The 26047-nt window shown below is 41.9% G+C and overlaps 2 protein-coding genes across 2 annotated transcripts in view; one reads left to right on the forward strand and one right to left on the reverse strand.

Moving 5' to 3' along the window:
- The window catches only part of csrnp3 (cysteine-serine-rich nuclear protein 3), a 68331-nt gene that overhangs the window by 36720 nt on the left and 5564 nt on the right, over positions 1-26047 (reverse strand). The window lies entirely within an intron of this gene.
- On the forward strand, positions 1122-10557 carry LOC139538459 (UDP-glucuronosyltransferase-like). The gene is made up of 5 exons (XM_071340531.1): positions 1122-2199; positions 8196-8327; positions 9414-9501; positions 9664-9883; positions 10179-10557. The coding sequence occupies exons 1-5, from the start codon at positions 1273-1275 to the stop codon at positions 10462-10464; spliced, it is 1653 nt and encodes a 550-aa protein (XP_071196632.1). The 5' UTR covers positions 1122-1272; the 3' UTR covers positions 10465-10557.

Consider the following 26047-nt stretch of genomic DNA (forward strand, 5'->3'; position numbering starts at 1 on the left):
AAATATGAGATAATACTTTGAGCTTCAGGGTATAGCTCAAATGTTAGAAAACCACCATGACTCCTCCCAGAGCAGGGTTAACAGTGTAACTATGACTTGCATGTTGCATGATCTGTATCAAATCAAATCAAATTTTATTGGTCACATACACATGATTAGCAGATGTTAATGCGAGTGTAGCGACATGCTTATGCTTCTAGTTCCGACAGTGCAGTAATATCTAACAAGTAATCTAACAAATTCACAACGACTACCTTATACACACAAATGTAAAGGGATGAATAAGAATATGTACATATAAATATATGGATGAGCGATGGCCGTGCGGCATAGGCAAGATGCAGTAGATGGTATAGAATACAGTATATACATATGAGATGAGTAATGTAGGATATGTAAACATTATTAAAGTGGCGTTATTGAAAGTGACTAGTGATAACTTTATTAAATCCATGTATTAAAGTGGCCAGAGACTTGAGTCTGTATGTTGGCAGCAGCCTCTATGTTATGATTGGCTGTTTAACAGTCTGATGGCCTTGAGATAGAATCTGTTTTTCAGTCTCTCGGGCCCAGCTTTGATGCAACTGTACTGACCTCGCCTTCTGGATGATAGCTGGGTGAACAGGCAGTGGCTCGGGTGGTTGTTGTCCTTGATGATCTTTTTAGCCTTCCTGTGACATCGGGTTACCTTTCATGTTACTTTTATTTTCCAATGTCATGCTGATCAATTGGAAGTTAATAAATAACTGTTTATTTTGTAGAACTAATAAAACCAACAATTCAACTTATAACAATATGAGTACTATTGGAAATAAGCTTTTTATCCCTTCCTTTTAAATTAGCAATGCTTACTTGTTAGTAGTAAATCCAACTATTCATCAGTATCGCTGTTATACTTTTGCATTATAATTCACTAGCCAGTAGCCAGCTAATCTCAGCACCCAGAACCAACTCAGCTACTCTATACTGTATGTTAAGGCTGTCACATTGAGATTACTAGCGAGCTAATCCTCTCCATCTCTCAGTTGCCCTAAGGAATCATTAACCTGAACCATTCAGCCTGCAGTTAAACTTTAGTCCACAGGAAGGACTGACTAGGGTTATATAACAGCCTGCTTGCACAGGCAGACCCAGACCTAGCAGGGAGACACATACTCCCACAGCTTAGTCTGAGGTCTAGCCGCCTCTCAGTAGCACTCAGTGCCAGACCTCAGGGAGGTAGTGTCCATCTCACAACACAGCTTGTGTAACTGAGCAGAGAAGCAGAGAGGCATGGGCTGGGGGAAAAGTTTTCCTGTGGTTAAGCTGGGGCAGGGGCTGAGGCTGGGGCCAGGGCTGGTGCTGAGGCCGGGGCATAGGCTGGGACTGCTGGTTCTGCTGTGCTGCTTAGCCCTGTGTCCAGGGCCCATCCATGGGGACAAGGTCCTGGTGATGCCTGTAGAAGGGAGCCACTGGCTGAGTATGAAGCTGCTGGTGAAGGAGCTTGCGGCCAGGGGCCATGAGATGGTGGTGCTGGTCCCTGAGACATCCATCCTCATCAAGAGCTCTGACTACCACAGGACTGAGATCTTTAGGGTCCCCTTCAACAAGGCAGAGCTGGACAAGAACATCAACAAATTGAAGGACGACATGTTCCGCAAGGCCCCGAAGGTAACGGACATATTTATGAACGTGCAGGGCCTGATTGACTTCACCGACATGCAGGTGAAAGGCTGTGAGGGTCTGCTGTATGACGAGCCCCTGATGCAGCGACTGAGAGGAGAAGGGTTCAAGATGATGCTGACCGACCCCTTCCTACCCTGTGGATCCATCATCGCTGACTCCTTCAACATTCCAGTGGTGTACTTCTTGAAGGGGATCCCCTGTGGGATGGAGGATAGGGCTGCCCAGTGCCCCAATCCCCCATCCTATGTACCACGCTTCTTCTCCGGCAACACTGACCACATGGACTTCCTAGGGAGAGTTAAGAACATGCTCATGTACAGTCTGGAGAGCTACCTGTGTACGGTAATGTTTGCTAGCTTTGACGAGCTGACCAGTAGGTACCTGGAGAAAGACATGACGTACAGAGAACTGCTGGGTCATGGGGCAATCTGGTTGCTGAGGTATGACTACTCCTTTGAGTATCCCAAACCCACGATGCCCAACATGGTCCACATTGGAGGCATCAACTGTGGTAAAAGAGATCCACTTCCAGAGGTAAATCTCTTATAAAAATACTTCAACTGTTCAGAAAATTCAACTGTGCAGAGCTGTGCACCCTATATCTTATATGGATTCAGGTCTAGAAACCTTACGGTACATGTGTCAAACTATTTCCACAGATGGCCAAGTGTCTGCGGGTTTTCGCTCCACCCTTGTACTTGATTGATGAATTAGAATTTCTTCAGAATTTCCATACTGTAGGGTCTAAAGAATCTGCAACACAACCACTGACCACACAACTACTGACCACAACTACTGCTCTGGTCTGCCATAGCTCTGGTCCAGCTCTGTTCCTGGGCATCGCTACCTAGCTCTGGTTCACATATAATACCTACCAGCAATAATTGTAACTCTTGAACCGTTCAAGCTAGAGACACCAAACCGACTTTCACATGTCCAGGCTAGCCTATCCTATCAACCAACCAATCAATCAATCAATACAACTATAACCAATCACCACCATTACCACTGCAGAAACTACCACTACTATAATGTATTTCAAAAGCATACATAGTTTAAAACATTCTAGCAAACACACCACATTTTCTTCAGGAAATGTACTTTTCAGTGATCATTGTTAGCCTAAAGAGTTAATCTATTAGAACAACAGCTAGCTATCAGTAGGTCTGCATACAAACCTATTCTGCATAGTTCTTCAACAACCATAAAAATACTTTTAAAGAGCTGTCATCACTAGATCCACAATCCTATTTCTCTTCCCAAATTGTAGCCTAAAATTTTCTAATCATTACATCATTCAACTCAAATCAAACTTCTTTTACACTGAACATTTTACAAAAGTCAATCGTGCATCTGTTTATCTGAAACCCACAGCTTGAATGAGAGTTGCTTTGCTTTCCTAAGAGTGTTGTCCACATGATCCTCCCTTTTATTCCCGTTTTATGACAGAAGATCACTTTGTCTTGTCTTTCTTCTTTTAGTTTTCACACGCAACAACTGTAGTTTAGACATTTTTGTGATCTAAATGCCCCACAATCCAAAGAAATATGGTTGATATAGTGGTCTATCAAGGTAATCAGACCAATTATTTTACTACATTTAACTTTGACTATATGTAAGTGCTTTGCTTTAAATAGTAACGTTACACTTTTTAAAGTTCTACCACTATCACAAAAATAATTTAATAGAGTTAAAGCAAGTCCCATCAATTGCACTTCATGTACACTTACCATCTAGTTTGCCTTGCAATCTGTCAAACCTGGTGTAACCTAGAGTTCAAGTTACTTCCCTGTCATTTGTAAATATTGTGGGTACTGATAAAAGACGCCAGAGTGCTATGGGAGTCATGCCAAACACAAGTAATCCTGACAATGTTTTAGAGAATATAAAAAGCAATTCACCAATAGAAATGCTCCATAATCGCACCCATAACTTTCAAATCGCACCCATTACTTTTCAAATGTTTCCTAATCACGTCCTTCAGCTTGGGGAAGGAAAAAGGACAAGGCAGATAGATGTGCAGGGAAAGTTAAGGTGTGGTTCCTCATATTTTGTAGAAAGAGAAGTATTGCTCAAAATTAACATTGGGGGAATGTCCCTCTCTGTACTACCCTCCATTCTCTCGCTTCTCTAAAGACTGTGTTCAGTCAGTGAAACCTGAGCCAGGAACAGCATTGATGTTCCCCAAATGGTACCCTATTTCCTATACAGTGAACTACTTTTGACCAGAGCCCTCTGGGCCCTGGTCAAAAATAATGCACCACATAGGTAATATGGTGCCATTTAGGACATAACACAGTTATTTCCTCCTGGACTGTGGCCACTATAATCTAACAGAAGAACTGAGGGGCCCTATTGTGTTCTAGTTCCAACCCTACAAACCTCAGGAAGGGAAACTACTCTGCAGGGATTGTTTTGTGGGGTTAGGGTTAGCTGTGATTGTTATGGGGTTTATTATGCCTTTATCTTCTATGAATACAGGGTGTGTTATCAGAGAATGGTATCCTTTCACAACTTCACCTTCCCTCCTTCAGTCAATATTTTGCTAACCAGACCGAAGACTGTTCAAACACTCAAGTATTGCTCAACATTAATGTTGAAGGAATGTCCCTCTCTGTATTACCCTCCATTCTGTCTCTTCTCTAAAGACCGTGTTCAGTTAGTGAAACCTGAGCCAGGAACAGCATTGATGTGCCTCAAATGGTACCCTATTCCCTATACAGTGAACTACTTTTGACCAGAGCCCTCTGGGCCCTGGTCAAAAATAATGCACTACATAGGTAATAGGGTGCCATTTGGGACATAGCACAGTTCTTTCCCCCTGGACTGTGGCCACTATACAGAAGAACTGAGGGGCCCTATTGTGTTCTAGTTCCAACTAGTTTGACAAGGGTCCAAAAAGTTGTACACATTCTGAAATGGACATGAGGCTTTCCCATCCGGACCCGATATGCATAAATACAATTTTTAAAATATAGAGACCCGTTCCCAACAGACCCGAGAACAGCTAGACCCATTCCATATAGACAGATCCAGACGCATTCCAATCCCGGTGAGGGAAGCAGCAGAAATTTCATTTTTTATTAACCGGAGCTGATAAAGCGTGATAGGCTCAGTGTTGCCAACTTAGTGATTTTGTCGATATTTAGCGAGTTTTTAGACCCCTCTAGCGACTTTTATTGGTAAAAGATTCTAGCGACAAATTCAACTACTTACAGGCTGCCTTTGGGGAGTTTTGACACCGACGGTTTCTATGGTTTTGATAGCGTTTAGCTACTTTTTCCACTCAATTCATCCGTAAATGAGAGTGAGAGAAGCTGAGAAGTACAAGAGGCGGTGGTGTGCAGCGGGAGAGGGGACCAAAACACTATGTCGGGGACTGCAGCTGTGTCGTCGCAGCAATGGCAAAACATCATCTCGCGACTTCTAGTGACAAATCAAGGAGCCAATAGCAGATCTCACTGAAAAATAGTTGGCAACACTGGAGGGATGGAGAGAGAGGTACAGCTTGAGCAGGCGGGAGAGGGGCAGTTCTGTGAGTGAGTGACACGTGAAGAAAGGAGGAAGAGACAGCACCAACCACCAACCAAGCCGATTCGCACTATAGTAGACCAAGAGACAATTTGGGCTTGAACCAAAAATATGGTCGGAGGCTCCATTTGGATGGTGTGATGCAATGCGGAGCCTTCGGAAGCACGCAGAGGGCAAATTGAGCTCCGTACTGCATTGCCTTGCACCTCTCAAATGTTGTAATAATGCGGCAGGCTCCGTATAGCTCCGCATTGACATGATTGGTTGACGGTAGGTGAGGGCCGGAGATCCTGTATAAACACAAACTCACTTCCTTGACAACTTCCTTGACAACAGCTCTGCGCTGCTCTGCAAAGTGCAAGAAATATGAATACCATATCACCGTAACACCTTGATCACACCTATAGCGCGTCGTTGCACAAAATGGTACGCAGCATCATCTGGATATGTGTGCATCAAAAGTTCAACGTTCACCTTCTGCTACCATTTCTGTCAAGCCTTCTACAAATACAGTTTGAGGCACATGTTCGATAAATCCAACATAAGCACCACACAGAACGCACTGCAACTGCCTCTGCAATGCAATGCTGCAAGGCAAACACAGCTTTCCATTGGAAATTAATGTACTTCTGTTGTACCAAAATGCAATGACGCTGTTGGCGTGATCAAGGCATAAATGCTGCTCATCAAATGCAGAAGTCAGATTGACCACTCAGTGCCTTTAACATGCTGACCAAACCTGATCCGCGCATGTGTCTGCATGCACCATCGTGTGCATGTTGATTTTATCTATCCCCACCAGAAATGTTCATGACACGCAGGTTACAATACCAACACCAATTGTGAACCAACTATATTAATTTTGGAACAGGTCGAAACACACATGAAACATTCATGGACATTTGTGACCCGTTCCAGGAAACTAGACGTATGTCGTAGGTCACTACCTCACAGGAGAGCCGTTTGAACTTAAAACTTTTTTTTATCAAAAAGTTTTGGGGGGCAGAAATTACTTCTTCAACTTTCATGTGCCTTAATAACAAACTTGTATGCCATCTGTAAATACAAATAAAATTGTTAAATAATGAGCCTAGTTGGTTAAGCCATAGAAAAAGACAGCAAACTTCCCAATACCCATGATTGGCTGGGATAATGAGTGGGCTGGACATGCCGAGAGATGAGTTTGGATAAAGCCATGCCATATAGCACGCTTCTGTTTATTTGAGCTGGTCAGCTTGTGTAGGTAATCCTGTCTAACGAGGCATTTTTTTAATGTATCGTGTAGTAGAATTTAACAAAATTTAACAAAAGACTCGACTATCCATTTCAATAGAACGTCACTGCAACAACTGTTTCTGAGCACTCTCGTCTGAGTGTGCCAGAGCGCAGAATAACTGATGAATTTACGAACGCTCAACACTGGTTGAATATGGCCGGTGTCAGTAAACGTCGGCAAAAAAGTGTAATTAAATTGTTGTCAGGGGCACACTTATAGTCACCAATGCTCTGGATAACATGAAAACAGCCTAACCAGCTCTGCTACGGCGAGTAAAATGGGGTTTGGGTGGGGGTTAAAGCTTAAGATGATTCTTAAAGCTATGGCATTGCACACGCTCAGTGTAACCCAGAGTGACTAGACAGAATAACGTGCCAAGCAAGCTGTACAAACAAAACAGAAATTACACGGGATGTCTTATTTAATGAAAGGGGTTGCAGTCTGCCGTGAAGCATTCATCCATGTATACATTGCAAGTTAAAGCGTACAGTTAGCTAGCTAGTTGACGTTAGATGGCCGGCTCTCTAGCTAACATTACGTTTATGATCTGTGTGTAGTAATGTTATCTCAGAATGCCATTTCGCATTGCTAGTTACAGTATAACCTAATGTTAGCTAGCTAACTAGCTAATTGTGCCATCTGGTTTGCTTAATATAAGGAATTTGAAATGATTTATACTTTTACTTTTGATACTTAAGTACATTTTAGCAATTCTATTTACTTTTGATACTTAAGTTTTTTTTAAACCAAATACTTTTACTCAAGTAGTATTTTATTGGGTGAGTAGTAGTACTTTTACCTGAGTCATTTTCTATTAAGGTATCTTTACTTTTACTCAAGTATGACAATGTAGTACTTTTTACACCACAAGCATTTCGCTACACTTGCATTAACATCTGCTAACCATGTGTATGTGACAAATAACATTTGATTTGATGTGGCTGTGGGTTATAGCATTTATTTCACATGACCTATCAATTTAGACAAGTGTGTCTGGGTAAGTGTCATCTAATATTTATAAAATATTTTTATCTGGACACTTTCTGTTTATCTGGAATTTTTCCTTATTGTAGGCTACTACTTTTACCACTTTTAGTCTTAATCTTTACTACACTACTCACTGTTTAGCACATGACCTCACATGTGAATCCTTAAAGAGATGGGTGGGGCTGGCTTAAGAGGGTGTGAACAATGCTAAATGGGTGAAGACAAAGGAGAGCTCTCCAGTAGGTACCAAAACATTCAAAATGCCATTTTCTCAAAAGGGAGTTCACAAGTTAATCAACTTTCAAAGCAAAATTACTTTCCCATTGTTCCTCAAAAATGCATTGTATGATATACCATTTTGTAGCTCTGAGTCTCTACTTTAATCCAATGTAAAAAGAAAAAACACAATTTAAAATTTTGCTACATAAGACCGATTTTGAGCCGGTCGGTCACATTTAGCTAGCTTGTTGTTGCTAACTAATTTGTCCTAGGAGATAAACATTGGGTTGTTTACCTGAAATGTATATTTTTCTTTTGACTTATGACCAACAACAACAAACTACACGCATCCTTCTCCACTCCCGTGAAAAGCAACAGCAGCAGCATAAATGATCAAATTTACTTGTAATAACTATAATATGTGGTTGAATGCACTGACTGTAAGTCACTCTAGATAAGAGCGTCTGCTAGATGACGAAAATGTAAATGAACAAATTTCTTCACCGTGCCTCAACAGGATCTGCAGGAGTTTGTGGATGAGTCGGGAGAGGATGGCTTCGTGGTCTTCACCCTGGGCTCTATGGTCTCTCAGATGCCAGAGGAGAAAGCCAAGCAGTTTTTTGATGCCTTCAGCAAGATCCCTCAGAGGGTAAGGACACCTCGAATATGTCCCAAATGGCAAAAAGTAACCCTTTCTGACAAACACAATCTTTACAGTCTATACGTCTTCTGTAAATATCAACAATTGACAATATATTTTCTACATCTTAAAAATATAAATTCTCACTCACAGTTGAGATGTAGAAGCACAGTACTATGCATGTTAAGCATATAGGCCTAATCTCCAATCCACTATTACATGCTGACCAATTCGCTCGCGCGCCTGCGCCATCGCGTTCATGTTGATTTTGTACCACCACACCAGACACGATCAGGAAACACAGGTTAAAATATCAAAACTCTCAACCAATTATATTGATTTGGGGACATGTTGAAAAGCATTCAACATTTATGGCAATTTAGCTTGCTGTTGCTAGCTAATTTGTCCTGGAATATAAACATGTGGGTTGTTATTTTACCTGAAATGCACATGGTCCTCTACTCAGACAATTAATCCACTGATAAAACGGTAAACCGAATTTGTTTCTTGTCATCTCTCCTCCTTCCTTCAGGCTTCTTTTTCTACTTTGGACTTTATATGGCAGTTGGCAATTAACTTTACGGTGCATTACTACAACAGACTGGAGTGTGGACGTCAGTTCATCTTTCAATCACCCACGTGGGTATATGCTCCTAAAAGCCAATGAGGAGATTTAAGACACAGGACTTGCATCACAAATAGAGCCAATTTCTATTTTAGCGCCTGTCGCGAGCGTCTGTGCAATGATTGAATAACATGTATGTGTAAATGTATTTTGCAACGCTCGTGCACGCAATGTGTCTGGTCTGGTCAGCATGTTAGTCTAAACTAAAAACAAGTCCTTTAATAACGTGGAGTTTCAATGGCATTTGCATATTCTCCATTCTTCATATACTATGTCAAATGTCATGGCAAGCTTCAGTTCTATGTTGTTCAGTTTGTGTGGAAATATACACTGGAGCTATGCCTTAAAACAATCCAGACACATTTATATCCCACTACAGACTGGTGTGCCTCCACCACTATATCCAGAACTGGCGGATGATTCTATATGACTTGATTAGGAAGGTAAGCGGTTGTTCTCTATGTTTTCAGGTGGTGTGGAGGTACACAGGAGTAATGCCTAAAAACGCTCCAGCCAACGTCAGATTGATGAAGTGGCTTCCTCAGAATGAGCTGCTGGGTTAGTTTAGTCTCTCAGTTATAATGAAAACCACCTGGGTTACAGAAGTTACAGATGGGATCTCTTCTCAGTAAACACAACATGCTACTTTGTTGCCATTGTGCAAGAGAAGCAATACCTTCTTCTTCTTTGTGGTTTCATGTTCTATGTTCCATGTTCTAGGCCACCCCAATGTCAAGGCCTTTATAACCCACGGAGGAACCCACGGTACCTACGAGGGGATCTGTAATGGCGTTCCCATGGTGATGCTGCCGTTGTTCGCTGAACAGGGTGACAACGTACACCGCATGGCAGTGAGGGGCGTCGGGGAGGTGCTCAGCTTGTTTGATCTCACCTCAGAAAAACTGGTGGAGGCTCTCAACAAGGTCATCAACGACAAGAGGTCAGACATCATGTTATATAATACTAGGAGATACTATGACCTCAAGTAGCAGTGCAAACAGTACAGAGACCAAATCCTAACTTGAGATCTACACGCACATATTGAGTTTCAGTGCAAATATAATTTTGTCAGCCATGCATGATTTACATGAAAGTCTGAGTTCCTCATTAAAATTCAGCCCCAGGTGAATACTGCACTGTGTAGTGTGACACAGTGGTTCCTATATACTGTATTAGCAGTCATGAGCTGTCTATGAGGAGATTGTAAATCCTGTTGTATTGTCCTTCCTCCCCAGTTACAAGGAGAAGATGATGAAGCTGTCAGCGGTGCATAAGGACCGTCCCATCGAGCCCCTGGACCTGGCCGTGTTCTGGTCAGAGTTTGTGATGCGTCACGGCGGAGCGGAACACCTGAGACCCGCCGCTCACGACCTCAACTGGATCCAGTACCACAGTCTGGACGTGTTCACTCTGCTACTCACTATAGTTCTCGTTGTTGTCATCGTCACCGTTAAATGCTGCAAAGTCTGCTTCCGCAAGTGCTGTGGAACGAAGAGGACTATGAAGAAGAAGAGTGCATAGCCGTGGGAAGTAGGGGTGCTGGAGGTGCTGCAGCACCCCCTGGTGGTGGGATGGTAAAACTGTAAGAATAAAATAAAACGATTGTAAAAGGTTTTTCCGTTGCCTTATTGATATAAATGATCATGGGATTGGGTTAGGGGAGAGAAAAAAAAACATGGGATATTTATATATGGGCCCCATTCTGCATGGAGAGATCTCAGCTCCATTTTGTAAACGGTGCGCTCATGATATGCTCTTATCTATTCAATTGTGGAGGTTTGGAGTTGGACACACACTCTGCTGTACGATAGACAGTTTAGTTTGAGTTGAGTCTCTCCTTCTTCCCTCTCCCATAGTGGGCGCGTGAGTTTCTAGTTTGGGGAAGCATATTTTCACCATGAAAATGCACCTTTATAATAAAGCATTCCATGGAACTATCTATCATCGCATTTGTAGACTTATGTAAGATAGCCTACTATTCCTAATGTGATGAGTAGATTGGATAGTTAATTTAGGCTAATAATATAACTCAATCGCTATTAAAAAAAAAGACTGCAGTGTTCAATGCATGCACACCTGAGCGTGTAGTGACGAAGAGTAGGCCTAGGCTATAGGCTAGGCACAGCCAGAAGAGGACTGGCCACCCCTCATAGCCTGGTTCCTCTCTAGGTTTCTTCCTAGGTTTTGGCCTTTCTAGGGAGTTTTTCCTAGCCACCGTGATTTTACACCTGCATTGCTTGCTGTTTCTGTATAGCACTTGGAGATATCAGCTGATGTAAGAATGGCTATATAAATAAACCAGGTGGCGTGGCGAGAATCTGTCTCCGCACCACGTGCTCTCACCACTGGTGTCCCCCAGGGCTCTGTTCTAGGCCCTCTCCTATTCTCGCTATACACCAAGTCACTTGGCTCTGTCATATCCTCACATGGTCTCTCCTATCATTGCTATGCAGACGACACACAATTAATCTTCTCCTTTCCCCCCTCTGATAACCAGGTGGTGAATCGCATCTCTGCATGTCTGGCAGACATATCAGTGTGGATGACGGATCACCACCTCAAGCTGAACCTCGGCAAGACGGAGCTGCTCTTCCTCCCGGGGAAGGACTGCCCGTTCCATGATCTCGCCATCACGGTTGACAACTCCATTGTGTCCTCCTCCCAGAGTGCTAAGAACCTTGGCGTGATCCTGGACAACACCCTGTCGTTCTCAACTAACATCAAGGCGGTGACCCATTCCTGTAGGTTCATGCTCTACAACATTCGCAGAGTACGACCCTGCCTCACGCAGGAAGCGGCGCAGGTCCTAATCCAGGCACTTGTCATCTCCCGTCTGGATTACTGCAACTCGCTGTTGGCTGGGCTCCCTGCCTGTGCCATTAAACCCCTACAACTCATCCAGAACGCCGCAGCCCGTCTGGTGTTCAACTTTCCCAAGTTCTCTCACGTCACCCCGCTCCTCCGCTCTCTCCACTGGCTTCCAGTTGAAGCTCACATCCGTTACAAGACCATGGTGCTTGCCTACGGAGCTGTGAGGGGAACGGCACCTCCGTACCTTCAGGCTCTGATCAGGCCCTACACCCAAACAAGGGCACTGCGTTCATCCACCTCTGGCCTGCTCGCCTCCCTACCTCTGAGGAAGTACAGTTCCCGCTCAGCCCAGTCAAAACTGTTCGCTGCTCTGGCACCCCAATGGTGGAACAAACTCCCTCACGACGCCAGGTCAGCGGAGTCAATCACCACCTTCCGGAGACACCTGAAACCCCACCTCTTTAAGGAATACCTAGGATAGGATAAAGTAATCCTTCTAACCCCCCCCCCCCCCTTAAAAGAGTTAGATGCACTATTGTAAAGTGGTTGTTCCACTGGATATCATAAGGTGAATGCACCAATTTGTAAGTCGCTCTGGATAAGAGCGTCTGCTAAATGACTTAAATGTAAATGTAAATGTAAATACATTTGATTTGATATATCAGATACATTTCTTCTCCTTTCTTTTTGTGTTTATTGACACATTCAATGCTATTTTAATACACATTATATGTCTGGAGACATTAGCAGAATATTTTTTAATACGACAAAAATTATAGGGTAGTATAGGCCTATAGGCTACTACTGACAGTGACAACAGATCAATACCAACGACCTTGTCTACAACCATCTCATCTAGGCCTATGAAAAGGGGAGACACAATTTTTACAATATGATGTCCATCTAACCTGGAGGAGGAAATGATTGTCCAAAAACAACGTTTCAAGTGGCACAGCCCAATGATAAAGAGTGAATATGCGCACAGAGTACTCACCGGGGCTCCTGAGTGGCCCAGCGGTCTCAGTAAAAAAAAAAGGGAAGGGGACGTGTCGATGTAAATAGTCCGGGTGGCCATTTAATTAATTGTTCAGCAGTCTTATGGCTTGGGGGTAGAAGCTGTTAAGGACTTGGCACTCCGGTACCGCTTGCCGTGCGGTGGCAGAGAGAACAGTCTATGACTTGGGTGACTGGAGACCTTGACAATTTTTGGGCTTTCCTCTGACATCGCCTAGTATATAGGTTCTGGACGGCAGGAAGCCTGGCCCCAGTGATGGACTAGGCCGTACGCACTACCCTCTGTCGCGCCTTGCGGTCAGCTGCCGGGCAGTTGCCATACTAGGCGGTGATGCAACCGGTCAGGATGTTCTCAATGGTGCAGCTGTAGAACTTTTTGAGGATCTGGGGACCCATGCCAAATCTTTTCAGTCTCCAGAGGGGGAAAATTAGTTGTCGTGCCATCTTTACGACCATCTTGGTGTGTTTGGACTATGATAGTTTGTCGGTGATGTGGACATCAAGAAACTTGAAACTCTCGACCCGCTCCACTACAGCCCGTCAATGTTAATGGAGGCCTGTTCGGCCCGCCTTTTCCTGTAGTCAACGATCAGCTCCTTTGTCTTGCTCACGTTGAGGGAGAGGCTGTTGTCCTGGCACCACACAGCCAAGTCTCTGACCTCCTCCCTATAGGCTGTCTCATTGTTGTCGGTAATCAGGCCTACCTACTGTGGCGTCGTCAGCAAACTTAATGGTGTGAGAGTTGTGTTTGGCCACGCAGTCGTGGGTGAACAGGGAGTACAGGAGGGGACTAAGCACGCACTCCTGAGGGTCCCCAATGTTGAGGATCAGCGTGACAGATGTGTTGTTGCCTACCCTTACCACCTGGGGGCGGCCCGTCAGGAAGTGCAGGATCCAGTTGCAGAGGGAGGTGTTTAGTCCCATGGTCCTCAGCTTAGTGATGAGCTTTGTGGGCACTATGGTGCTCTATTATTGGGCCTTTTATAAACATGTCATGCAATTCTACATAATTTACATCATTTACATGTGTCTCTTCATTGGCCTGGGCTATTGTTTGCATTCAAAACCAAGTCATTTTTATTGCTCTCAGTTTGTCAGTGTCAGAGTAGCCACTCATTTCAGTCGTGTGTGGTATAATGTAAATGTAAATGACGTAGAATTGCATGACATGCGTTTATAAAAGGATCATTTTTGACATTACCTAACACAGAAAAAATGGCCCATGTGTGGAAATCCTACTCAACTGTATGCAAATGCCATTATAGATGCACCCCCAACGGAAAAATTCTTCCAGTGGCCATGGTTCTACGTGGAACCCAAAAGAGTTCTACCTGAGCTGGAACCCACAATAACCCTTTTGTAACTATTTTCTCTAAGCTTGTACACATCTACATTATATATATACAAATTGGGGATATAGAGGACACACTGAACTGAACTCTTATGAGTGTATCACATATTTAGCTCTATTAAATAAAAATGCAAATCATAAGCTGGAGAGAAGGCATTTTGTTACACACAATTCCATTGCACCACTGCTATTGACCTATATTTTGTCTGACTTGCAAAGTGGCTTTATGATTTCTGTGAAGCAATTTTGTGACTGCAGGCATGAAAATAAACATACAAAATGTTGTGAATCAATCAATCTTAAAGCAGTATGTGTGGCCAAACTGTGCAGTTGTATTGAGGTCATATGCTAATGAAGTGTCCAACCCAGAATGTTCAGTGAAGACATGACACTAGAAAATAGGAAATAAAATAGAAGAAACATTTTGAAATATATATCCCAAAGCTAACATATTTACTGTATCTAATGCATTGGTGAAGAACTACTTCTGCTGTCCAAGAGTCCTATTGTTGTTAAGTCTGAGCTGTGACTGACATCATATCTGATGAATGTGTCTTATCCTGCATACAGTTTTCAGTCTACCTACACACCTTGTGTGTCTTGCTGAACAGTTTCTACTAAACGAAGGCTGAAGAAGCATCGTTGGCAGAAGTCCTTATTTCAGATGTTACTCTGACACTTAAGCTATTGAAAATCATATGCACAGTCTCGGTAGATCCCTTGACAGTGCAGCAGTGACGCTGGTGCATAAGAGACATTGGGGCAGGGTATTCCTGATTATTGTGAAGCTAGAGAGGGGGAAAGCTGGGTAGACTTAAGACACCACAGCTTGCGTCCCAAATGGCACCCTATTTCCTACATAGTGCAGTACGTTTTACAGGGCCCATAGGGAATAGGGTGCCATTTGGGATATAACCCTGTCTCTCTCTCTCAGAAGGCTGAGGACCTCGCCAGCCTTAGCCAACACTCAATACACCTAGATTGTTACAACATTAGCACATTATTCTTTTGAAAATGCTTCAAGCTCTATCAAGTTGGTTGTTGATCATTGCTAGACAGCCATGTTCAAGTCTTGCCATAGATTTTCAAGGTGATTTAAGTCAAAACTGTTACCCGTACCCGTACAAATCAGCTGGGATAGACAATCTGGACCCTCTCTTTCTAAAATTATCCGCCGCCATTATATGCAACCCCTATTACTAGTCTGTTCAACCTCTCTTTTGTGTCGTCCGAGATTCCTAAAGATTGGAAAGCTGACGCGGTCATCCACCTCTTCAAAGGGGGTGACACTCTAGACCCAAACTGTTACAGACTTATATCCATCCTGCCCTGCCTTTCTAAAGTCTTCGAAAGCCAAGTTAGCAAACAGATCACTGACCATTTTGAATCCCACTGTACCTTCTCCGCTGTGCAATCCGGTTCCCGAGCTGGTCACGGGTGCACCTCAGCCATGCTCAAGGTACTAATAAACAATATCATAACCGCCATCGATAAAAGACAGTACTGTGCAGCCGTCTTCATCGACCTGGCCAAGGCTTTCGACTCTGTCAATCACCGTATTCTTATCAGCAGACTCAATAGCCTTGGTTTCTCAAATGACTGCCTCGACTGGTTCACCAACTACTTCTCAGATAGAGTTCAGTGTGTCAAATCGGAGGGCCTGCTGTCCGGACCTCTGGCAGTCTCTATGGGGGTACCACAGGGTTCAATTCTCGGGCCGACTCTTTTCTCTGTATATATCAATGATGTTGCTCTTGCTGCGGCTGATTCCCTGATCCACCCCTACACAGACGACACCATTCTGTATACTTCTGGCCCTTCTTTGGACACTGTGTTAACTAACCTCCAAATGAGCTTCAATGCCATACAACACTCCTTCCGTGGCCTTCAACTGCTCTTAAACGCTAGTAAAACTAAATGCATGCTCTTCAACCGATCGCTGCCCGCACCCGCCCGCCCGACTAGCATCACTACTCTGAACGGTTCTGACCTTGAATATGTGGACAACTACAAATACCTAGGTGTCTGGCTAGACTGTAAACTCTCCTTCCAGACTCATTAAGCATCTCTAATCCAAAATTAAATCTAGAATCGGCATCCTATTTCACAAAAGCCTCCTTCACTCACACTGCCAAAGATACCCTCCTAAAACTGACTATCCTACCGATCCTTGACGATGTCATTTACAAAATAGCCTGCAACACTCTACTCAGCAAACTGGATGCAGTCTATCACAGTGCCATCCATTTTGTCACCAAAGCCCCTCTGGCCCTCTCTACATATTAGTCGCCAGACCCCCTGGCTCCAGGTCATCTATAAGTCTTTGCTAGGTAAAGCTCCGTCTTATCTCAGCTCACTGTTCACCATAACAACACCCAACAGTAGCACTCACTCCAGCAGGTATATCTCACTAGTCATCCCCAAAGCCAACACCTCCTTTGACCGCCTTTCCTTCCAGTTCTCTGCTGCCAATGACTGGAACGAATTGCCAAAATCGCTGAATTTGGATACTTATATCTCCCTCACTAACTTTAAGCCTCAGCTATCTGAGCTGCTCACTGATCGCTGCAGCTGTACACAGACCATCTGTAAATAGCCCACCCAACTACCTACCTCATCCCCATAATGTTTTTATTTACTTTTTTTGCTCTTTTGCACACCAGTATTTATACTTGCACATCTATCACTCCAGCGTTAATTTGCTAAATTGTAATTACTTCGCTACTATAGCCTATTTATTGCCTTACCTCTTTACTCCATTTGCACACACTGTACATAGATGTTTCTATTGTTATTGACTGTACTTTTTTTATCCCATGTGTAACTCTGTGTTGTTGTTTTTTGTCGCACTGCTTTGCTTTATCTTGGCCAGGTCGCAGTTGTAAATGAGAACTTGTTCTCAACTGGCCTACCTGGTTAAATAAAAAAAATAAAAAAATGGCCACTCAGGAACATTCGATGTGGCCTTGGTAAGCAACTCCAGTGTATATTTGGCCTTGCATTTTAGGTTGTTGTCCCAGTGTCTGTTAGAAAGAAGAATTAACCATGTTTTCCTCTAGGATTTTGCCTGTGCTTAGCTCTATTTCATTTCCCCCCCATAAAAATCTGCGGTCTTGCCGATGACAAGCATACCCATAACATGATGCAGCCACCACCATGCTTGAAAATATGAAGACTGGTACTCAGTGATGTGTTGTGTTAGATTTTCCCCAAACACATTGCTTTGTATTCAGGACATAAAGTAAATTTCTTTGCCACATTTTTGCAGTTTTACTTTACTGCCTTATTGGATGCATGTTTTGGTATATTTTTATTCTGTACAGGCTTCCTTCTTTTCACTCTGTCATTTAGATTCGTTTTGTGGTTGAGTAACTACAATGTTGTTGATCCATCCTCAGTTTTCTCCAATCACAGCCAATAAACTCTGTAACTGTTTTAAAATCACCATTGGCCTCATGGTGAAATCCCTGAGCGCTTTCCTTCCTCTCCGGCAACTGAGTTAGGAAGGACGCCTGTATTTTTGTAGTGACTGGGTGTATTGATATAATAAATAAATGCACCATGCTCAAGGGGACAATGTCTGCTTTTTTATATCTTTACCCATGTACCAATAGGTGCCCTTCTTTGCGAGGCATTGGAAAACCTTGATCTTTGTGGTTGAATTTGTGTTTGAAATTCACTGCTTGACTGAGGGACCTTACAGATAATTGTATTTGTGGGGTCCAGAGATGAGGTCGTCATTCAAATATCATGTTAAACACTATTATTGCACACAGAGTAAGTTCATGCAAGTTATTATGTGACTTGTTAAGCAAATGTTTATTCCTGAACTTATTTAGGCTTGCCATAACGAAGGAGTTGAATACTTATTGACTCAAGACATGTCAGCTTTAAATTTTGTATTAATTTGTAAACATTTCTAAAAACATAATTCCACTTTGACATTATGGGATATTGTATGTACAGTTGAAGTCGGAAGTTTCCATACACTTAGGTTGGAGTCATTCAAATACATTTTTCAACCACTCCACAAATGTCTTGATAACAAACTATATTTTTGGCAAGTCGGTTAGAACATCTACTTTGTGCATGACACAAGTCATTTTCCCAACAATTTACAGACAGATTATTTCACTAATGATTCGCTGTATCACAATTCCAGTGGGTCAGAAGTTTACATACACTAAGTTGACTGAGCCTCTAAACAGCTTGGAAAATTCCAGAAAATTATGTCATGGCTTTAGAAGATTCTGTTAGGCTAATTGACATCATTTGAGTCAATTAGAGGTGTACCTGTGGATGTATTTGAAGGCCTACCTTCAAACTCAGTGCCTCTTTGCTTGACATCATGGGAATACCAAAAGAAATCAGCCAAGACCTCCACAGGTCTGGTTCATCCTTGGGAGCAATTTCCAAATGCCTGAAGGATCACACAGGCGTCATTCCGCTCAGGAAGCAGACTCGTTCTGTCTCTTAGAGATGAACGCACTTTGGTGGGAAAAGTACAAGTCAATCCCAGAACAACAGCAAAGGACCTTGTGAAGATGCTGGAGGAAACAGGTACAAAAGTATCTATATCCACAGTAAAATCGACATAACCTAAAAGGCCAGTCAGCAAGGAAGAAGCCACTGCTCCAAAACCGCCATAAAAAAAGCCAGACTATGGTTTGCAACTGCACATGGGGACAAAGATCATACTTTTTGGAGAAATGTCCTCTGCTCTGATGAAATAAAAATAGAACTGTTTGGCCAAAATGACCATCGTTATGTTTGGAGGAAAAAAGGGGGAGGCTTGCAAGCCGCAGAACACCATCCCAATCGTGAAGCACCGGGGTGGCAGCATCATGTTGTGGGGGTGCTTTGCTGCAGGAGGGACTGGTGCACTTCACAAAATATATGGCATCATGAGGAAGTAAAATTATGTGGATATATTGAAGAAACATCTCAAGACATCAGTCTGGAAGTTAAAGCTTGGTCGCAAATGGGTCTTCCAAATGGACAGGGACCCCAAGCATACTTCCAAAGTTGGGACAACAAAGTCAAGGTATTGGAGTGGCCATCACAAAACCCTGACCTCAAGCCTGTAGAGCATTTGTGGGCAGAACTGAAAATGTGTGTGCAAGCAAGGAGGTCTACAAACCTGACTCAGTTACACTTGCTCTGTCAGGAAGAATGGGCCAAAATTCACCTAACTTATTGTGGGAAGCTTGTGGAAGGCTACCCGAAACGTTTGACACAAGTTAAACAATTTAAAGGCAATGCTACCAAATACTAATTGAGTGTATGTAAACTTCTGACCCACTGGGAATGTGATGAAAGAAATAAAAGCTGAAATAAATCATTCTCTCTACTATTATTCTGACATTTCACATTCTTAAAATAAAGTGGTGATCCTAACTGACCTAAGACAATTTTTATTTGGATTAAATGTTAGGAAATGTGAAAAACTGAGTTTAAATGTATTTGGCTAAGGTGTATATAAACTTCCGACTTCAACTGTATACAAGTGACACATAATCTCAATCCATTTGAAATGCAGGCTGTAACACAACAAAATGTGGAAAAAGTCAAGGGGTGTGAATACTTTCTGAAGGCACTGTTTATACTGTTTTCTAGTCAAGGCTCATCTTATATAACTACTGCTGTACACACCTTTTCTATACATATACTGTCCATAATGTCTGTACACACCATCATATACATATATATTTATATTCCCGGACTCTGACATTGCTCGTTCTAATATTTCTACATTTCTTTTGTTTTATTTTGGGGATTTGCATGTATTGTTTGTGTTGTTAGGTATCACTGCCCTGTGGAGCTAGGAAAATAAGCATTATTTATTTATTTTTGATTTGATTTAAAGATCTTCTGCCATATTAGAAGTCTGAGGTTAGGCTTAACCTCATAAATCACTGGTGTCAGACGCGGCCTTAAACAGCAACCTTGAGAGGCAGGCCGGGTCTCAGCTGGGCTCCCTGAGGAGGAGCTGAGGCCTGGATGATTATATATCTACAGATGATGTTGACGGAGGATTCCTGCAACAGAGCATGTGGCGGAGAGAACATAAACACAACGCTGATGTATTCCACATTCGATGGCACTGTTTAGAGGGTGGCGAGCCTCCTAAATTATACATGAAAAGGCCGCGGAGGAATATGTTTGGTGAACGTCTCTCTCTCCAATTCTCCATCCCCTCTTCTATTCTCTCTCTCTTCAATTCTCTCTCTCGCTTGTCAGTTAATCACGTGTTCAGGAATAACAGAATGCTCAATGTAATTTGCATCCCTGTGTCCCAAGGGGAACTTGGTCAAGCCTGCATCCCCCACAAAATAAGTCAATGTAGGCTACAGGATGGTTTCAATCAAAGTGGTATGGATAAATACTTTACCACATCTGAAAATAAATCAGTGATTATATTGAGAACAATCAAAATGTGCAGCAGAATGATGTTTTCAGACCTAGCGAACAATACTATGAGACATTAGCACAATACATTACCAATATATCAATCTACACATAAAACCACACTCTATGCATTTATAAAATACAACTATGACCGCTCTGTCTAATCACAATAAATAAGCTGTGGTGGAGAGGGCACAGTCATATTCAAACACTCAATGTTTCTCAACTATCAATAACACAATAATATAATCTATCTACATATTACTTATACATGATAAGCTCATGGTCAAATTAAATCAAAAGGAGAACAACACAGTCCAAGAGGATATTGATGTTCAGGCAGCTCAGTGACAATTGGAAAGTCACATGCATAAGGAACAATGCACAAATGAAACACAAAGGAATCCATTCAAGAAAATGTAGTACATTTACAGATTTATGCAAATCAAGCTTTCGCATGGGCTCCGTACATTTGTTAACTTGATGTTGCCTGAGGCTGTAGACAGCTCCACACACGAAAGGAAAGGAGGGAGTCAGACCAGCCCACTGCTCAGCACTCTGTACACGGAGGATGGGAGCTGCCTGCCTGCTGCAGCTAGCACAGGGACCATTGATCTATCTGCTCCTCCTCACAGAACAATAGAGGAAACACCGGCGCTGTCTATTATCAATGCAGGTCCAGGGATGACTGAGATAGAGTCTTATACCAACCATTAGGTTGTTTGGAGTACCATTATATCAAACTGGGCTGCTCTGTTCCATTTCATAACATCGGCCATTAACATACATCTGCCAATAATATGAGTTTCTCAGGGGGGATCTTAGGGGGATGTCATTACTTTTCAAAGACAGGGAAATAGAATAACATATTATAATGGGTGCACCCAATAAGGGTTGGTTTTTTGTCTGATTCTTTTTCAAAGGCAGCTGGTGTATAATCTAAAAAAGCTATTTAATGTTTTACATATGGTCTTTCATAACATGGATTCATAAAATCATTACACTCTCACGAAAAGACAAAAGCTGAAATAATGCTGCTCTTGGTTTGACGCTCGCAAGGAGCAGCAAAGGAATGAATCTGACAGTCTGACAACATAATTGATCCATTGTCTGCCATAATTAGTCAACATACAGCTTATAGTGGCTTAACTTTTTAAAAACACATTCAAACTTGGGCATGTTTTGGTGTAATTCAAGTCATGCACTGTGGAGGCATAATCAGGTTATTTCACACTAGTTGTCAATCACAATGCTAAGCTGAATTATTGATAAACGCATATTTTATTTATGACTGTGTTTTCCCATGCCATCTAAAAGTTCACAGAAGCCCTAGCTCTGGCAGAGACAGAGCTGCCAAGGCACCTCACAGAGACAAAGATGCTTTCATCTCTGTTACATGCGGAGGGAGCCGAGGGGGTGTGGGTCCATGTTAGCAGACGTCCTTATTATTTATATATAGTATCTGTTGAGATCTTCAAGCGTTTTCATATGTAAAACATTAGCTCTGTTATCTGGTCAAATTCATGAAGCGGGTCATGCAGTACTTGTACGTAGACAGTGGAATAATAACTATATTCATCTGTAAATAATCTCAGTACACCAAACGAAAACATGGTTTGAAGGTGCCTTTGTAGGCTAAAAGCTATATATGCAGCTCTCACATTTTAAATGATACATTTAGCCTAATTAACTAACTTCATCCTAATGGATACGGACTCCTGCAAGCTACAAATAGGATCATCATCAGACAAACTTAGAAATTGATTATCTACTGTAAATGAACATCTAATACAGTGCATTGTTTAATGTAGCGGAATGCAAAAACGTGAAGAAATATGTAACATGATAGTTTCTCATGTAGTTATTCAAATAAATAAAATGGCTCTCATTCTAGTTCTGTGGTTATACTAAATCAACACTTAGCGATTCATACTGATTCATACTGTATCTGAGGAATATTTTGTTTACAGTATTGCAACTTCTCTGACTAATGGTCTGACAAAGTAAAAACATATACCACAATGCTAGTCATTTCATCAAAGAGTTCCCCCCCCCACATTAAAACTGGTTGCCATAGTGATGGCAGGCATAGAGCAGCATGATGGAAATCATTTGTTGAGAATTTATTCAGAGAAAGATGACATGCCCAGACTCGTAGGAATGGGAAAAGAGGTGCTCTTGATTTTCCTCTGAATCAAAATAAATAGTTGATCAAAATTCACATCCAATTGAAAAAATGCCTTGAAAAAGGTGTGCAGGCCCATTATCAATGAGAGTGCATCAAAATAGATAGGTTGCGTAACTATGGTACTGTGTTTATGACATTCAGACACACTATCAGAGTTGTTAACATACAGTAATAAATTGTTGGATTCCAGGGGAATATATTTATGTGGACCTCCAGTAATTAACAGTGCAGGTAAACGTACCCAATTGTCATACTTGAGTAAAAGTCAAGATTACTTAATAGAGTTGAAAATGAAAGTCCCCCAGTAAAGTATTTGGTTTTAAATATACTTAAGTATCAAAAGTAAAAGTATAAATCATTTTAATTTCCATATATTAAGCAAACCAGAGGGCACCATGTTATTTTTTTCCTATTTTTGTTGTTTACGGATAGCCAGGGGCACACCCCAACACTCAGACATCATTTACAAATGACGCTTGTGTGTTTAGTGAATCTGCCAGATCAGAGGCAGTAGGGATGACCAGGGATGTTCTCTGTTTAGTGAATCTGCCAGATCAGAGGCAGTAGGGATGACCAGGGATGTTCTCTGTTTAGTGAGTCCTCCAGATCAGAGGCAGTAGGGATGACCAGGGATGTTCTCTGTTTAGTGAGTCCTCCAGATCAGAGGCAGTAGGGATGACCAGGGATGTTCTCTGTTTAGTGAGTCCTCCAGATCAGAGGCAGTAGGGATGACCAGGGATGTTCTCTGTTTAGTGAGTCCTCCAGATCAGAGGCAGTAGGGATGACCAGGGATGTTCTCTGTTTAGTGAGTCCTCCAGATCAGAGGCAGTAGGGATGACCAGGGATGTTCTCTGTTTAGTGAGTCCTCCAGATCAGAGGCAGTAGGGATGACCAGGGATGTTCTCTTGACAAGTATGTTAATTTGACCATTTTACTGTCCTGTTACTGTACTTTTGGGTGTGTCAGGGAAAATGTATAGTAAAAAGTACATCATTTTTTTTAGGAATGTAGTGAAGTAAAAGTTGTCAAAGATATAAATGGTACAGATACTCCCAAAAAACTACTTAAGTAGTACTTTAAAGTATTTTTACTTAAATATTTTACACCACTGGTCAATAACTGTTCATGTCAGGTCCAAATCATTTGTTTTGTTTCCAAATAGAACCATCACTTCAAGCTCATCAAGATGAAAGGAAAACACATTTCAAGTCAACCCATAATAAGCTGGAGAGAGAAAGCACATTCCACATTGATGTCATGGTAACATCTCATGGGAGCCTGATCCCAAACCCTGAAAGACCCAGCAAAGCCTGTACATAACCAGATCAAAGACACTCAAGGACTAGTCATATCAAATATGAAATTGTGAAAATTATGATAATGCATTTTAATGTTACAGCTATTTGAAAAGACCGGCTGAAAACTCCTGCCTGTTTTGTTGGGATGGAGTTTTGCCCTGCCTGGTGACATCAACGGTCAGTAAATTAGTTAATAGACCAATAAGAAAGAGTGTTCCAAACCTCTCTTCCAATTACAGCTAGTTTTCAGTTTTACCCGCCCCACTCAGACCACTCCCAGACAGTCCTAGAAAAATTATTGCTTGAGAAATTGCTCTTTGCTAAGAAGCAATTTTTGTTTCTTTTTGACAATTTTAATTGGAAACAATCACACTAAGGTACATAATTGTTACTCAGAAATGATTTGATATTGAGATAAAAATGGTTGCATTTGGCCGTTAATTTAACACTGGCATATACAGTTTTGTAAGTCTATAGAATGGATTGACGTGGTGTCCAAATTTCAAGAGGGGTGAACATTAGTTGAGACATTAAAGGTGAGAAAATAGGAATATCATCAGATCAATATTTATCTAAGACTGATTCAAAACAGTTGAATTGTTGTGTTGTGATCTTGTCCCCTGAATAATCAACATGCAATGTCCTGTTAAGCCTAAGGACATGCTTCCTAAACAGAACATTCCAACTGATCAACAAGATATGAACTGCTGATCTAAAGCACCAGCTACTCCCTCCCAAAAACAATCTTCTAGCCTGGCCTGTTGGCCTGTTTTACAAGTCAGTATGAATGGAACTGCAGGCCAAGTTTAAAGGAAAGCATGAATCCCTGTCATCCCCACAATTGTTGGCTCTGAATGTGAAACTGTGAGAAGACTACTCACCCGCCCCAGAGTCATGCAGGGACATTCTACTCTGTACTATTATCTTTAAAAGTCGCACTACCTTCCCTCTAGATCTTTAATGAACCACATTCAATGTGCCCCAGCCATCTATGCTACAGTTTTTAATAGCAACGCATGGCAGATTCAGTTATTCAAAAGGTACCAACATTCAAAGGCTCAGTTATTCAAAAGGTAAATACATTTAAATCAAATCAAATTTTATTGGTCACATACACGTGTTTAGCAGATGTTATTCCGGGTGTAGGGAAATGCTTGTGCTTCTAGCTCCGACCGTGCAGTAATATCTAACAAGTAATATCTAACAGTTTCATAACATATACCCAAAATACACATAAATCTAAGTAAGGAATGGATTAAGAATATATATACGTCAGAGCAGCATTGGACTAAGATACAGTGGCATGGTATAGAGTACAGTATATACATATGATGCATGATGCAATATTTACAAACAATTAAAGTGACTAAGATAACATAGAATAGTATAGAGTACAGTTTACACATATGAGATGAGTATTGCAAGATACAGAGACATTATTAAAGAGGCTAGTGTTTAATTTCCTTAAAGTGGCCAGTGATTCCTAATCTATGTCTATAGGCAGCAGCCTCTGATGTGCTGGAGATGGCTGTTTAACAGTCAGTGGTGTAGTATAGAATACAGTATATATATATATGAAATGGGTGATGCAATATGTAAACACAATTTCAAAGTGACTAAGATACCGTAGAATAGTGTGTGCAGGCAGCCGCTGTTTAGCAGTCCGATGGCCTTGAGATAGAAGCTGTTTTTCAGTCTCTCTGTCCCAGCTTTGTTGCACCTGTACTGACCTCGCCTTCTGGATGATAGCGGGGTGAACAGGCAGTGGCTCGGGTGGTTGATGTCCTTGATTATCTTTTTGGCCTTCCTATGGAATCGGGTGCTGTAGGTTTCCAGTAGGGTGGGAAGTTTGCCCCCGGTAATATCATTTAGTGAATGTTTCAATGTTCTTTAATGTTCTCTTAAGCACAACAAATTAGTAACATATGTGTACAAATTGGATTTGTAACATATCATACAAATATATATTTTTAAATATTTACAGTATATATTTTTTTAAACAGGTTAAGAAAGTATTCAGACCCGTTGACATTT

Source organism: Salvelinus alpinus, chromosome 14 (assembly GCF_045679555.1).
Source record: "Salvelinus alpinus chromosome 14, SLU_Salpinus.1, whole genome shotgun sequence".
NCBI classification, from domain to species: domain Eukaryota; kingdom Metazoa; phylum Chordata; class Actinopteri; order Salmoniformes; family Salmonidae; genus Salvelinus; species Salvelinus alpinus.

Excerpts from the sequence above, each read along its gene's own strand:
- LOC139538459 (XM_071340531.1), top strand. The coding sequence starts at position 1,273 with ATGGGCTGGGGGAAAAGTTTTCCTGTGGTTAAGCTGGGGCAGGGGCTG. Across the intron at positions 8,328-9,413 it reads TCAGCAAGATCCCTCAGAGG|GTGGTGTGGAGGTACACAGG; the intron begins GTAAGGACACCT and ends CTATGTTTTCAG. Across the intron at positions 9,502-9,663 it reads TCCTCAGAATGAGCTGCTGG|GCCACCCCAATGTCAAGGCC; the intron begins GTTAGTTTAGTC and ends TCCATGTTCTAG.